We start from the raw sequence: 14,681 nt of genomic DNA on the forward strand, positions 1-14,681 counted from the left end.
TAACAACAGCAAATTAATATGTGGGGGTTTAAGGGTTCTTAGTTGAAAATGGCAAGAATCAGCTCTGCTTGATTTAAGTAAGAAGGCATCATGTTAATAGAGTATTGCATGGGCCATCAGATCTCCCGAAGGCAATAACCTGACTGGTTATATCAGTTATATGTTACTGTGGTGTACTCTACACCTGGTTAGTGAAGACACAGCTGGCCTTGGGAGTAGGCAAGGCCAATATCACTGCACGGGCAATGCTGCCACTGTTGTGTGCTCTCGTGCCAGTGTGCCCATCGGCCCTTGCTTTCTTCTAGGTCTCGATTCAGAGCCTTGGTGAATGTGCCCAGTTGCAGAGCTTAGGTCTTGTGCCAATACCTTAGCTGCAAGGAAGGCCAATGTTTTCTATTTCTTTAGTGGAAAGTGACCTCCCGCATCCCACCTGGGACTCACCAGGTGACAAAATTTCTAGTGATAGGGAAGGGTTTCAAAAGCTGGATAGCCACAAACTCTAGCACAGAATTGGGAGAATGTCATAACACTAAGCAGTGCCGTGTCTCTTCTTCTGTCTAGCCCATAGACGAGAGCAGCCAGATGAGTGACCTCCCCGTCAAAGTGACTCACACAGAAACTGGCAAGGTCCTGTTTGGCCCAGAAGCACCCAAAGCAAGTCAGCTGGACGCCTGGTTGGAAATGAATCCTGGGTATGGCATGAAAGCAGCATTATTGGTGTTCTTTGGCTTTTTAGATTTTTGTGGTCCTTGTAAAATCTGGGAACTAAAATAACCTGACCATTGCTAAACTGAGGTTACTACTTGCATTTGTCATTTGTCCATAGAATGGACCATATGTATTTGTGTATACACACACACACATAGTTTTATCATTTAAAAGGCTAAACTTGCTCTTCCTCCCTGCTCTTTTTCTTGTAGTTACGAAGTTGCCCCTAGATCGGACAGTGAAGAGAGTGATTCTGATTATGAGGAGGAGGTATGTTTGTGTCTCTGTTCGGAGTTCATTGGCTGGAAAGTTCTCGGAAAATACCTGGGTCCTTCTGTCTCTCTGTCCTCCACTGTTAGCCAACGGGTGACAGCTGGCCTAGAGAGCTTGCCAGAGCTTCGCTGGTTCACGCCTAGTTACACAGTGACTTCTCAGAGGCTCCTCCTGGCCAGTGGGGAAACTTGGTGAATTCTCAATTTATTTGAAACCAAGAAAAGAGAAGCTGGCATTAAATTGGAGGTGGTAGAAAGGTCTTTGGAGGAAAATTGGAGATGGATTACTTTGGGAAAAGCAATTCCATGCTTCTAAGTGGTTTACACTGAGGGTTAAGAGCCTAAAAATGCCTGAAGTCCTTTAGTGCTTAGGCCTGTTTGAAGCTGTAAGTATTGAAATTTGGACCAAAAGGGCAACATGCACTTGGTTTAATGAGTTTATTGATGCTCTTGTTTTTATGTTTTTTTTTTTAAATGGGATTCTTGTTTTAATTCTTTGGATATACTTGTTATCCACCTTTCTCAGTCTCTTGGAAGGAATACTCACTGAATCTAGAACCTAAAATGGTATACTTTTAATATAAATGAAAGAATAATCAAGGTATTTCTAGATCACCTTTAAATTGCTTAACAGTTACAAATAGAAGAAATAAATGAAGATTTTTATCTCCTTTACTAGAGCGTTGCTAGTGTGTAGTCATTAAATCCGATGTTTACCAGTTTAGAGGAATCTTGGTTCAAAGAGCACCATGGCCAGAGCAGAGCAGCCTTACCATTGACAGCTCACCAGAATTTTAAGGCTGTTGTTATTTTCTTCTGTTTTGTGGACCTGTGTTTCCTAAATTAATCTGCCATGGATTAAAGATGAAATATAATAAAAGCTGTTATTTTTTTAAAGCGTACTATTAACAAGCAAATACTTTTGAAGGCATGCTATTTTTTTTTATAGGCTACTCTTTCTCTGAGGTATTTGAAACTTACAAAATCAATTTTTAAAATATCTCTTGTTTACTCGGATGAATGGGCCCATAAATGATCCATTGGAAGAATCTTCTCATTGAGTCTGAGAGCCAGGGAGGGACAGAGACGAAGTAAAGAAGGCTACTCAACCCAAAGGTGCCCTCCTAAGAGTGATAACTGCAGACAGCTCCAGACAACTGGTACCAGAGTGAACTCTGACCTGGGGGTCCAGAGACTGGGGCCTCATCTTGTGGCCAGTCATGTCCCCTCTTGGTGCTCACCTGGACATGAAGGAGCTGTACCCACTCCTCATTTTACCCCTTACAGTTCAATGATCTGTGATTAGAGATTTAATGTTCAGCATCACGATCATTGTCAGTCCTCATTGTTTCATTCAAAAGTGATGGAAAATCATCATTCTCTTTAAGCCTACTTTTAAAGGGAATTCTTCTAGGTTATCTGAAAAGATTTAGCCTTCAACACCAAGTGGATATGATGGATATTTAGTAAAGCTTTCCAACAGGCCAGCAGAACCAAGTACACAGTTCAGAGGTGGGGAGGTGATGAATCCTTTGCCATGTTATTGACAGTGTTTACATATCCAGAGATAGGAAGTGGCCGCACAACACACACCCAGAAGGCCACATGCTTAAAAGCTCCAGTCCCTCCTTCGTGAAGGTGTGTGGGAACATCCAGGGTCCACTGGCATCATCAAAAAGACAACACTAAGCTCTCTTCAGCTGGCTTTGGAAGAGAAGGGTGTAGAAGGTGGCTAAGTTATCAAGAGCAAATGTGGTCTACAGCAGCAGTCCCCAACCTTTTTGGCACCAGGGACCAGTTTCGTGGAAGAGTTTTTCCACAGACCATGGGGATACGGGCAATAGGGAGCAGCTGTGAATAGAGCTGAAGCTTCACTCAATTGCCCGCTGCTCACCTCCTGCTGTGCAGCCCTGTTCCTAACAGGCCATGAGCTGGTACCCATCTGTGACCCGAGGGTTAGGGATCCCTAATCTGCAAGACCCTCTGATGACCAAATATTGATACAGATCCATCTTTCTGGCATGGTTTTTACATATTTACTCTTGGGGAGCAAGGGTTCCAGGGGATTCCTAGAGGGCTTCTTCTGTTCTTTCATTCGGTGGTTTAAACAGCAATGGAACGGTGGGAATTGCCTGGTGTAGGTTAGGGTTAAATTTATGTCCCCCCTTGGTTGTGTTCACTTCACTCGTGAAGTTGAATACTCTTCCCTCTCTTTCCAGAAAATGCCAATCCTAAGGATTCCCTCTTTATTTTTAAAGTGGAATCTTTGTTCCTTTCCCAGGATGAGGAGGAAGAGTCCAGCAGGCAGGAAACTGAAGAGAAAATACTTCTGGATCCGAACAGCGAGGAGGTTTCAGAGAAGGACGCCAAGCAGATCATCGAGTATGTATCTCTCAGAGTTTCGTCTCTTGCACATGTGTTTCGTGAGGGTTATCCTCTATGAATTCTCTTTTAGAGACCTTTGTCTTTAAGGATGGAAAGCTGACTTTGCCCAGACTCCCCTTGAAATGCCACCATCAGAGGTCACCAGCGTGTCCCACTGCTCAGCCCCTTCCTTGGTCCTCTTCTCCTTCCTGACTCCCTCACTCCTGGGTTTCTCGTGTCATAAGCACTTCCATCCCAGATGAAATTTGCCCCTCCAACCGGCAGCCTTTCCCACCTCCTGTAATGGCATCAACACTCCTCCAGAAACCCATGGGGGATGTGCCCTTCCCTTCTCTGCCCTCGCTGCTGCAGGTGCTCAGCCCCCGACTCCCTCAGCCCAGTCTCTGAAACACCTCGGAGTCCTTCCCCTCACCTGAGCACCCAGCTCTTCGCCTCACCCCACCCATCCTCTTACACCGGTGGGCTACACAGCTCTTTGCCTATATCACTCTAATGTTAAAAGAAAAATTGTGGTGAAACAATCTGCAAAAGAGAACATTTTAAAGTGATGAGATTAAAAAAAAAAAAACAGAAATAGACATTCTGATATTTTCTCCTTTTATTCCAGGGCTCTGTGCCCACTTCAGTAATCTTTCCTTTATCCATCTGCCCCCTTCTTCACTGAACGTTTTAGGAGCCCACCCCCACCCCACCACCATAGGAGGCCTCCCTGGTGGCTCAGTGGTAAAGAATCCACCTGCAGTGCAGGAACCATAGGAGATGTAGGTTCGATCCCTAGGTCAGGAAGATCCCTTGGACGGGGGGAGCATGGCAACATACTCCAGTATTCTTGCCTGGAGAATCCCATGGACAGTCCATAGGGTTGCAAGGAGTCCAACAGAAATGAAGCAACTTAGCATGCACACTCGCACGCCCCCTCCGTAGAGTGACACAGTAGCTGGTTAACCTGGTGCAGAGTGTCTTTAATGTCACCTTCTTCCCCCCTCTAATCTGTCTTCCAAGCTTTGGGCAGTGTTCTGTGGGTAGGATTTATCTTTGATTTTCAAGGGCCTAGGACACTTCACTGGCAAAGTGTGAACTTGCAGGGGTGCAATTCATGCTCACAGCAGCCATCTGAAGTCAGGAAGGCCTGTGTGCAAATCCTGATGCCACCATCCTTCACGTGACCTGGGCAAATTCACGAATTCATGAACGTATCTCAGTCTGAAATTCTCCACAGGTGTAAAGTGGGGAAGGTAATAGTAACGTCTGCCTTGCTTGCTTTTTGCGAGGATTACAGATACTATGTTTTACCTGCTGGGCATGAAGTAGGTGTGGGGGCTTCCCAGGTGGCGCTAGCGGTTGAGAATCTGCCTGCCAATGCAGGAGATGCGAGAGACTCAGGTTTGATCCCTGTGTCGGGAAGATCCCCTGGAGGAGGGCAAGGCAACTCACTCCAGTATTCTTGCCTGGAGAATCCCATGGACAGAGGAGCCTGGCAGGCTGCAGTCCATAGCATCCCAAAGAGTTGGATATGACTGAGCGTGCACACATGAAGGAGGTGATAAATAAAGCTCTACTTACTGCAGCTGTTTTTGGCTCTCCATTCATGCACAACTTCCCTGTGCATGACTTTCCACTTTCTCTGCCCCAGGACAGCTAAGCAAGATGTGGACGACGAGTACAGCATGCAGTACAGTGCCAGAGGCTCCCAGTCCTACTATACAGTGGCCCACGCCATCTCCGAGAGGGTGGAGAAGCAGTCGGCCCTCCTCATTAATGGAACCCTGAAGCATTATCAGGTAACTGATGTGGTAACTGTGTATGCTTGGTGACACAGGGAACTGTATTCTTGGCAGACTGCAATCTGTTACCTAATTTTGATTGGATATGTTGTGTGCATGCTAATTGCTCAAGAGAGTTGATGATGGCAGGCGTCTGGGGTTACATTCTTTCTTTTTTCATTTTTGGCCATACTTCGTGGCATGTGGGATCTTAGTTCCCCAGACCAGGGATCAAACCCATGCCCCTCTGCAGTGAAATTATGGAGTCTTAACCACTGGACCACCAGGAAATCCTCATAGTGCTTCTAGTATAGCGATTCTCTCTGCTGTGCCTGTAATTCTTGTTTTAGAACATTCCATCTTACCTTCTTCACTAGGGCATTTACCTATTTTCCCTTTTATGGTTTTGGGATGAGTTGTTTTCAGAAATCCTGACTTAACCTTTGCAATTGGTTTACCCATGGATCTCTTCAGAATGGAAAACCCAGCCACTTTCTATGAGTACAGGGAATATCTGTGTCCCTTTTTGAAGTAAATAAAGTATATTTCTTCAAAATTTTCAGTGGTGGCTATAGTTTAACATTATGAATTCAGCCACCTAAGAATTGCTGTCTACAACATTTACATGCTTTTTTTTTTTTTTTGAGACACAATAAAGGGGTGAGCATCCATGCTTTGATGAAAACAAGGCTGTAAGCATAACAGGTGTTTCTCTTGACCTGTCTGTTATGAGGTCAGCACCTGTCTTTTACCTCCTTCCACTTCATAGTGTTTTCCAAAGCGTGTTCCTTGCAACATTTGTCCTGTGAGATAGACCCCAAAAAGAATGGGAAAATTGGGTTTTGTGGTTAAATATTAATAAATATGGGAAATACTATCAGCTGTAACTTGGATTACTGTATAATTTACTATTCCAAAGTTGGAGATGTATGAGAATGAACAGAGGCCCTTATAAGTGATCAGAGGCGTCACCCAGGGCTTTCAGAGCCAATCAGACATCTGGGCACCCTGGCAGTGACCCCTCTTGGTAGCCCATGCTGTGCATTAGCAACTCATGACTCTGCAAAAATGAATGTGTCATGCACCCGTATCAGCACCCTACAGTGAAGCGAGTTTAGCTTCGTATTGCCCGAATTTCTCTGGCCACCAAACTTTCTTTTCGTATATCATATTCCAGGCAGTGGCACCCCACTGCAGTACTCTTGCCTGGAAAATCCCACGGATGGAGGAGCCTGGTAGGCTGCATTCCATGGGGTCGCTGAGGGTCGGACACGACTGATCGACTTCATTTCACTTTTCACTTTCATGCATTGGAGAAGGAAATGGCAACCCACTCCACTGTTCTTGCCTGGAGAATCCCAGGGACGGGGGAGCCTGGTGGGCTGCCGTCTATAGGGTCGCACAGAGTCGGACACGACTGAAGTGACTTAGCAGCAGCATTCATATCCTGTAAAATTAGGGTCCTTTGGAATACACTTTGGGAAGTACTGATTTGGTCAAAACTTCATTCAGGTTTTTCCATAACATCTTATGGAAAACTTAAACAAGCTCTTTGACCCACCCAGTATGCACCTTAGGCCAATAGCTCTCAAACTTTTGGAACTTGAGTCCAGGGTCCGCTGAACTCTTAGAACACGGCACTGTGTTGGCTGCCATTGTGTGGAGGTAAAGAATACAGCTGCTGCTGCCTCAGTACTGCCCTGATTTGTGTTAAAGCGCCAGCAGCTTATACCCACTACTGCTTTTGCGTCATCAGCGCAAATGTCAATGCAGTATAAAAGGCAGATGATGCCTTCGTGTTAACAAGAAAATAATTTTGCTCTTGTGCTCTCCTCAGAAGGGTCTGGAGACCCTCAAGAGTCCCTGGAGCACAATTTGAGAACCAGTGCTCTGGCTGCAGTGAGGCCATATTCATGCTACTTCCATGAGGTTCAAAGTCGTTGTCATCTGATTTGGCCTGCCTGATGTAGATAGGAACTTGGAGCTGGTTCTGATCACCTCCTGTATGTCTGTGTATGGAAAGTGCACTCTTTAGATTATTCATAAATAACTTTTAAAGCTGCGTTTATTTCCTCCTGCCATCTGAGAACTTTTAAGTATTCTCCATCACTGTCTTTTCAAACCTATCTCCTCCTCTTTCCCTATAGGAATTTTATGGTCTTCCTCTGCTGGCTGCGTAAGATTTCCTGAACATGCCTCACTCTGCCCCTCCTCTGTTTTTTTTTTTTTTTTTTGCTTCATAAAGTTTCTTATTCCTGGACTCTGACTACCTATGTCCACCTGATGAAGTTTCTGCTTCTGTTTTATCTGTTATTAAAACAAATGCAAAATTCAGCCCATTTGCCAATTTTCATTAACAAATAGAGAAAGAAATCCACTCCCATTGAGTGTCCAAATGTGTCTGGCATTTAGCTGACTCCTAAAGGTCGGGTGGGCTCGAGGCCACATTGCAGGCGTGCAGCTCCTCCCACTGAGCACTCTGGGTTCCCACCATTCCTCCTCTGCCCCTCTCTCTCTTGCGCATCCCCTGAGGGCCTCTTTCTGTTCTTCTCATCTCTTGGTATTACTGCTGTTCTGCAAAAACCTTTAGGATGATTCAGAATCTTGCATGGTACAAGGCACCCCAAGAAGCTTATCCAAGTACTTCTTCAAACCATTGTAGCTGCTCATCCCAAGAAAAATTCTGGTCTATACAATTTTATAAATATACCATTCGCACTGCCAACTGCTTCTTGGTACATGAATGGCCTATTGGCTTCTCTTTGTAAACTTCAGAAGGGAGGCATGCATCTTACATATGTAGATACCCATGTGCTGTAGCTCCTTGCCTGGTCCTTTTCACAGAATCACCATTTAATAAATATTGAAAATGGAAGAATCACTTGTCTTGTTTTTACATGAAAGAAATGAAAATTAACGTTTCCCTAAGCATAACTTCATTAGCACGCTAAATTGACTGTAGCAATTACACACACACACACACAGGTGGTGCAGTGGTAAAGAATTTCATGCCAATGTAAGAGACACAAGAAACGCAGGTTTGATCTCTGTGTCAGGTAGATGCCCTGGAGGAGGAAATGGCAACCCACTCCAGTATTCTTGCCTGGAGAATGTCATGGACAGAGGAGCCTGGTGACTGCAGTGACATGGGGTCGCAAAGAGTTGGACATGTCTGAGCACACATACATATGTGTGTGTGTATATATATATATAGAGAGAGAGTTAATCCTCTCATTTAAACTAACATCTGTGATAACGGTGGTAGAAGGGAGTTCGTAGTTGGAGAGGAAAGTTCAACAATTTCGTATTTGCACCCACTCTTTCTTGTGTGTAACGTGGGAATCCAAAGCTGTGTCTCTGGTGCTGTGGTTTTGTACTTAACTGTGCTGAAGGTGTTTCCTGGGGTCAGCTGCCCTTGGGGAGCACTTGCATTGCGGAGTTTCCCTGTGAGGCTGGGAGCTTCTCCGCCAGCAGATGCCCCTGGCTCCCTGATCACTCTGCTACCTCACTTGAGGGGATCCCACCCCCGGGGGCTGACAGGCTCTTTATTACCAAGAAGCCTGTTTCTAATGACCTGTGATCTCCATGCCCAACCTGCCTTCTGGCTTGTTTTTCTTTAATTCTCACATTGGCTTTTTGTTCTTGGAGTGGTTAGAATGGATTTTCATTTGGGTTTTCTTCATCTCCAATAATTCTAGAATGCCATATACTGTGAAATGCTAAGTAGGGATGAACGGTAAAGCTGCTTAAAATCCCCCCCGGAACGCTCCAGCCCATCACTTCTAAATCTGATTAGCACTCAGCACCTGCCAAGCAGCGGGGTGATTACAGGCTCACATTTGAATTTCGTTTTGTGCTGGTGCTTCCCCCACTTTCCTACTGCGGGAAATCCGATGTACAGCACGGAGGAGTTAAGAAGTCGCAGCCCCACTTGAGTTGTATTAGTATTAATTACCTGTGCAGATCTTGGATAATTGAAGCAATTACTCTTCATTTCAGCTCCAGGGCCTGGAATGGATGGTTTCTCTGTATAATAACAATTTGAACGGAATCTTAGCTGATGAAATGGGGCTGGGAAAGACCATACAGACCATTGCACTCATCACTTATCTGATGGAGCACAAACGACTCAATGGCCCCTATCTCATCATTGTTCCCCTTTCGTAAGTAAAGCCATTTATTCTGCAGTTATCCTTCTTTATGTTAGAGCTTGCCCTATTTGTCATTTGTCATTTAAGGCAGAGTTGTAGCCTGTAGTGGGATTATCAAGAGCATATAATCTGGATTTAGATGTTTCATTTCCCACCCTGTCTCCCACCCTGGCCTCTTTGATTGGCTACATAAGCACAAGATGAAGTGATTTTTTCCCCAGCATTTCGTGTTGTTGCAGTCTACACAGCCTGCATACCGCACAGTGGGTCTCATTCTTTATCACACCTAAAGTGGCTCATGAAGCTGAAAGTTTTGATTTTTTTAAGATTTCCGATTTTTTCCTTCTGTTTCTAAAAGGCCACATATATTAAAAAAAAGGTGTATTCTTAAATCTTCCTTTCGTGTTCCCTTTAAAGCAGAGTCTAAATCAAAATCCAGACTCTGAACTTTGTATTAAACTGCCCTCAGTACTGTGGTTTATCTGCAGTGGTGATGCCACTTTGTCAGGAGAGGTCTTCACTGTTTTCCATCACATTCCCATGTCTCGTCCACTGCGTGGTTCCTTGTGGGTTTTGAGTGGACATACCTGTGGGAAGGAATTCCTGTTCAAAACTACCCTCCTTGGATGCAGTGCATCTGACTGTGGTGTGAGGTTTCAGTTCTGTTCACTGAGGTCCTCTTCTAGATCTCACTGCTCATTACAGACTTGGACCTTGAGATAAAGTAAAGATTCTGATTTAGTGTTTCCTTCAAATTTTGCCTAAATGAGAATTCTTCACAGACCTCTTAAATCCATTTTATTTGAACTCACAGCACTTAGACATCCTTTCCATGTTATCTACATCTTGAACATGTATTTTGCTTTTTATCAATATTTTGCATGTTCTGACTCATAGATTACACTGATGGTTTGGGAGATTTTTTTTTTTTTAAGACATTTACTGTTTTCCCCCTGCTCCCTCCTGGCAGATTTATTTAGTATTTTCATGTGCTTTTATCTTTTTTTTTTTTTTCCTGACTCAAATTTCTCTGAATTTGTACGGCTGTTTTTAGAGTCCCCAAATCACTCTGGTAATTGCTGTCTTTTCAGTATTAAAAATGAGATGTTTTTTTGTCCTCTATGTTCATGCATTCTTTAATTTTTTTTTCCTCTCACAGATTTCTTATGAATCCTCAAACTTGTCACGCTTTGTGGCACTTGTTTCTAACTTATCTCTTATTTCCACACCTTTAAAATGAATGTGTAGTTGAGATATTTTATATTCTCTGTCCTCTTTCAAGGTGAGGCCTGAAAGTGAATGAGAGCATCTTTTTAACCACAGACTTTTATACAAACATCTCTCTGTATTTTGTTTTGTTCTACAGGACTCTATCTAACTGGACGTATGAATTTGACAAATGGGCTCCTTCTGTGGTGAAAATTTCTTACAAGGTTTGGAATGTTGTATTTATATATAGTGGAAAAGCAAAAAATAGACCCTATTTTCTTCATTCCATGTGCACATCTGTGAACTGTATTCGGTTGTAAAGTTTTGTCATGTACATCATGTACTAAACAGTGAGAGTTAATCATCCCAAGAAGATTACTGTAATAAACCATAATTACTTTCAGATAGTGAAATGCAGAAGAAAATTGTTAATTATCATATTGCGAGGTTTCTGATGAGAGTAATACAAATGACAAATATCCCATATCCCGCATGCCAGCACCATGCCCACTGTTCCTGCAAAGTTAGGCAATTACCCAGACAGCCGAGCGCCGGCAGGATGCCCCTGTAGAAATGGAGCCTTTCAGCAGAGCAGCGGGTTCTCTGCTACCTTGGGGTCACCATAATTTCCTTTTCTCTCCCTGCCCTCCCTTGGTCTGCAGTGGGAAAGCCTCTCCGCAAGAGTCTGAAAAGTACCCAGACGTGGGCAATTTTGCCAAGTACTTTCCTCCTGGATAATGGATCTATATATGATAATTGCGTGTATGTGCAGTCCTCGGTCATGTGTCTGGGCTCCATTAAGCCATGAGTAGTGGGGGACAACGCACACCTCCTTCCCTGGGGTAATATAGATCTGTATTTTCTTCCCATTCAGGGCACCCCTGCCATGCGTCGCTCTCTTGTCCCCCAGCTACGGAGTGGCAAATTCAACGTCCTCCTGACTACTTATGAGTACATTATAAAAGACAAGCACATTCTTGCAAAGGTATGTTTAAAAAAATTATTTTGTCTCGAATTATGGGCCATCGCAACTGGAATGTAAAATATTCCCCAAATTATACTCACTACTGTAATTTGCTCATTAGATGACTGCCCTCTCCCTCTCTTTCTCTTTCAGAGTCAGATATATTTTGGTCATAGGTTTTTGCTTGCATGTGTGCTGATTTCTGTTGTGTGGCAGTGATCCTGGGACTCTCACCTATCCTGTTGTAGTTAATGAGTTTACCTCTCTTAAAAGAATTTACCTGGGTTCCTTCTGCCCCTCTTTTTCTCTCCAGCAGCTCTGAACATTGTGCTTGTGGAAGAAATGATTGTTTTTGTTGCCCTGGGATATTGTCAGCAGCGGAACTTCATGCCTCTTGTGTCTTTGTCTCTCCGGAGATGAGCAGGCATCTCTCCATATGGTCTTCTCCATATGAACGTTTATCCAAGCTGTAGCTTTTGTGCTCTCCCTGTTTTATGTTTATTTCCAGTGAAATAATGGGCTATGATTGTTTGGATGACTCTGGGTTGTTTCCATGACTGTATATTTGGAGCTGGGAAAAAGTTTTCTACCTGCAACCTACATATCTGCTAATTTATAGGTCCTAAACTGTCCGTTAGCCAAAAAATAGAATCTTTTTTTCCATTTATGTCATCTTGCCTCCTAATATATTCATGTAGAATGATGGGAGTAGTTTCTGTCATGGAGCAAGTAGAACTTCATTTTTTTTTTTTCCTTTAGTAATTTATTTTACGCTGTGGTGTTTTGAAAGCACTATAATCTGCAACTAAGTTATGGCCAGAACTGAACAGAATCACCATTTCTGGGGTCTGTTCAATCTCTGCATTAAACCTTTGCCCTGGGAACGGAGAGTTCCCTTCATGGCATCCTAGGAAATACATAAAGGAAATGTGCTCCCAGGGGAGGTTTAATAATTGAGATGGCACCAGCAACGATGCTATGTGTTCGTCTTCTTCACACTCTGAGATGAATTTGGCAGTGTCAAAAATGACATGTTTTCAGTATAACTGTGGGAATATGTGTGTACATTTGAGATCCTTTTGAGAAAATTTGTATCGTGTCTTCTGCATATGCATTTCAAAATTCATCGGAGACGCCTGGTAACGAGCTGTATTGCCTTTGTTTCTGGAGAAATGAAAATCTAGAAAAGGGTAGTAGTTTGTTTTGAGTGGAAGACCTAATTAGCAGTAGATCTGATAGCAAAATCATAGACCTTCAAATTAGGCAGGAAGGTGGATTTAGAATATTGATTAAGTACATTTTTATCTTCTGGCCTCTTTTATTGGTAAGTTTGGGACAATCGATTGTACAACTTTGATTATTCTTAAGGAATTTTCTTAGAGGAGGTGGAGGAAGTGGGGGGGGAACCCCAAAACACCTCTGGTAGTTTCTTTTACCCGGACCTCCCTTCCTGAGTGATGTTTTATTCTTTTCCCCTGATTTTCCTGGTGCTTCTGCTGAGGAAGGCGAGACTTCATGGAATTCTTTGCTTCTCCTTCCTCTCTAAGAGCTTTGCAACGGGATCCAGGGACATCTGAACGCCAGATGCTCTTCTTGGCCATTGCCACTGTTTTGTGGGGATCGGATAGGCTTTGTGGGATATTCCTCATTGTTCTCACTTTGAGAAACAGTGACCTTGGAGGGGGCTGAAGGGTTAGACGTGAGAGGGGAAGGGGACTGTGTGTAGACTTAGAAAGGGAGATCGTGTCATATGGTCATTCTTTATTTTTGAAGTGACTCAGTCATGCTGGAGGAATATATTGTGTTTAATTCTGAAGTTTTGGCATAAACAGAAGAATGCTATTTTAGTACCGCCGTCTCTGCCAGGGAGTCTGTCCTTTCATTTTAGACGTCTTGAAACCGGGGTCCTAGACCTGTCAGGTCAGGAATACGTGTGAAGCAAGAGAGTCCAGGTTGCTGGATCTTCTAATGTTTTAAAAGAAGCTGGATGTCCAGATATTTAGGTGAAGTATTCCAACTTTTATTCTTAGCAACTAAGTTCAGATTTAAAGAAAGAACAGGAGCCAAGCCCTGAAGGTAGTAGTCAGCCGAGGTAATAGAAAAAGGGCATGAAGCCAGAGGTCTTCTGCTATAGGCACTTGCTGATGTTGTCTTGGAGGAATCAGTCATTAACCTCTGCTTCAAGTGGGGAACTATATTCTGTACTCATCATGAGAAGTGGTTATGTAGCCTTTAAATCTGGCAGGCTGTCATGACATAGCATTGATAGAAGAGGTATTAGATGGGAAGACACAGGCGCTAGTCCTGGCCCAGCTGTTTCTTTCTGGGCCCTAGTTGCCTTCTTTGTGAAAAGGTAATTAGGGATCACATTCTGTCATTTCATCCCATCATTACATGGTGTGTGACATGACTGTCAGGTATAGGAAATAAGACTGTTGAGAGTCTTTTATGCCATAGCCTGGACCAAGCATGAGCTCTTTGGTTTTCCACATCAGCACTGGCCTCTTGGGGATACTTGTGTTTTCCCTTGCTCACCACATGTTGGTGCTTCCTCTTGCGTTACAGATCCGGTGGAAATACATGATAGTGGACGAAGGCCACCGAATGAAGAATCACCACTGCAAGCTGACTCAGGTCCTCAACACGCACTACGTGGCCCCCAGAAGGATCCTCCTGACCGGGACCCCACTGCAGAATAAGCTCCCGGAACTCTGGGCCCTCCTCAACTTCCTCCTCCCCACCATTTTTAAGAGCTGCAGCACATTCGAGCAGTGGTTTAATGCGCCGTTTGCCATGACTGGAGAGAGGGTACTGGCCTAACATTTATTTTCCCCACTGCATGACAAAGAAATGAAATGACGGGACCTAAAGCTGAGACCACAAGGAGGTGTACGGTGTTGTAGAATATCAGGAAGCCAGTCAGTGGGTGGGTATGCGTTCACTCCAGGGATATTTTTCCATCCTGAGAGAATGGATCCAGTAATGGGTAAGTGATCCTAGGATCTAGGGTGTCCTAATCCCACTGTCTTTCGCCAGTGTGGTAACTAGGCCAGCAGAGGGTGTTCCTGACCGGTGGAATGCTTAACTGCTGTGGACCACAGGGAGGATAGATACAGAGATACTTGTTCAGTCTGTTTAACCACAGCTCAACCAACCAAATGTAAACCTTGAAAAAAAATATTTTCTTGTTATAAACTTGGGCTTCCCCTTAAACCATTTCCATGTTAAG

At 43.8% G+C, this 14,681-nt stretch overlaps 1 protein-coding gene across 9 annotated transcripts in view; it reads left to right on the plus strand.

Annotated features, from left to right (window-relative positions):
- SMARCA2 (SWI/SNF related BAF chromatin remodeling complex subunit ATPase 2) overlaps nucleotides 1-14,681 on the plus strand; it is a 177,285-nt gene that overhangs the window by 59,442 nt on the left and 103,162 nt on the right. For all 9 annotated transcript variants that reach the window (XM_069576449.1, XM_069576455.1, XM_069576453.1 and 6 more), the window contains exons 11-18: nucleotides 562-692; nucleotides 921-978; nucleotides 3,262-3,362; nucleotides 4,999-5,146; nucleotides 9,128-9,291; nucleotides 10,646-10,712; nucleotides 11,363-11,473; nucleotides 14,018-14,260. In XM_069576449.1, coding sequence (XP_069432550.1) covers nucleotides 562-692; nucleotides 921-978; nucleotides 3,262-3,362; nucleotides 4,999-5,146; nucleotides 9,128-9,291; nucleotides 10,646-10,712; nucleotides 11,363-11,473; nucleotides 14,018-14,260 — 1,023 coding nt within the window. The remainder of the gene's footprint in view (nucleotides 1-561; nucleotides 693-920; nucleotides 979-3,261; nucleotides 3,363-4,998; nucleotides 5,147-9,127; nucleotides 9,292-10,645; nucleotides 10,713-11,362; nucleotides 11,474-14,017; nucleotides 14,261-14,681) is intronic.

Source organism: Ovis canadensis, chromosome 2, assembly GCF_042477335.2.
Source record: "Ovis canadensis isolate MfBH-ARS-UI-01 breed Bighorn chromosome 2, ARS-UI_OviCan_v2, whole genome shotgun sequence".
Taxonomy (NCBI): domain Eukaryota; kingdom Metazoa; phylum Chordata; class Mammalia; order Artiodactyla; family Bovidae; genus Ovis; species Ovis canadensis.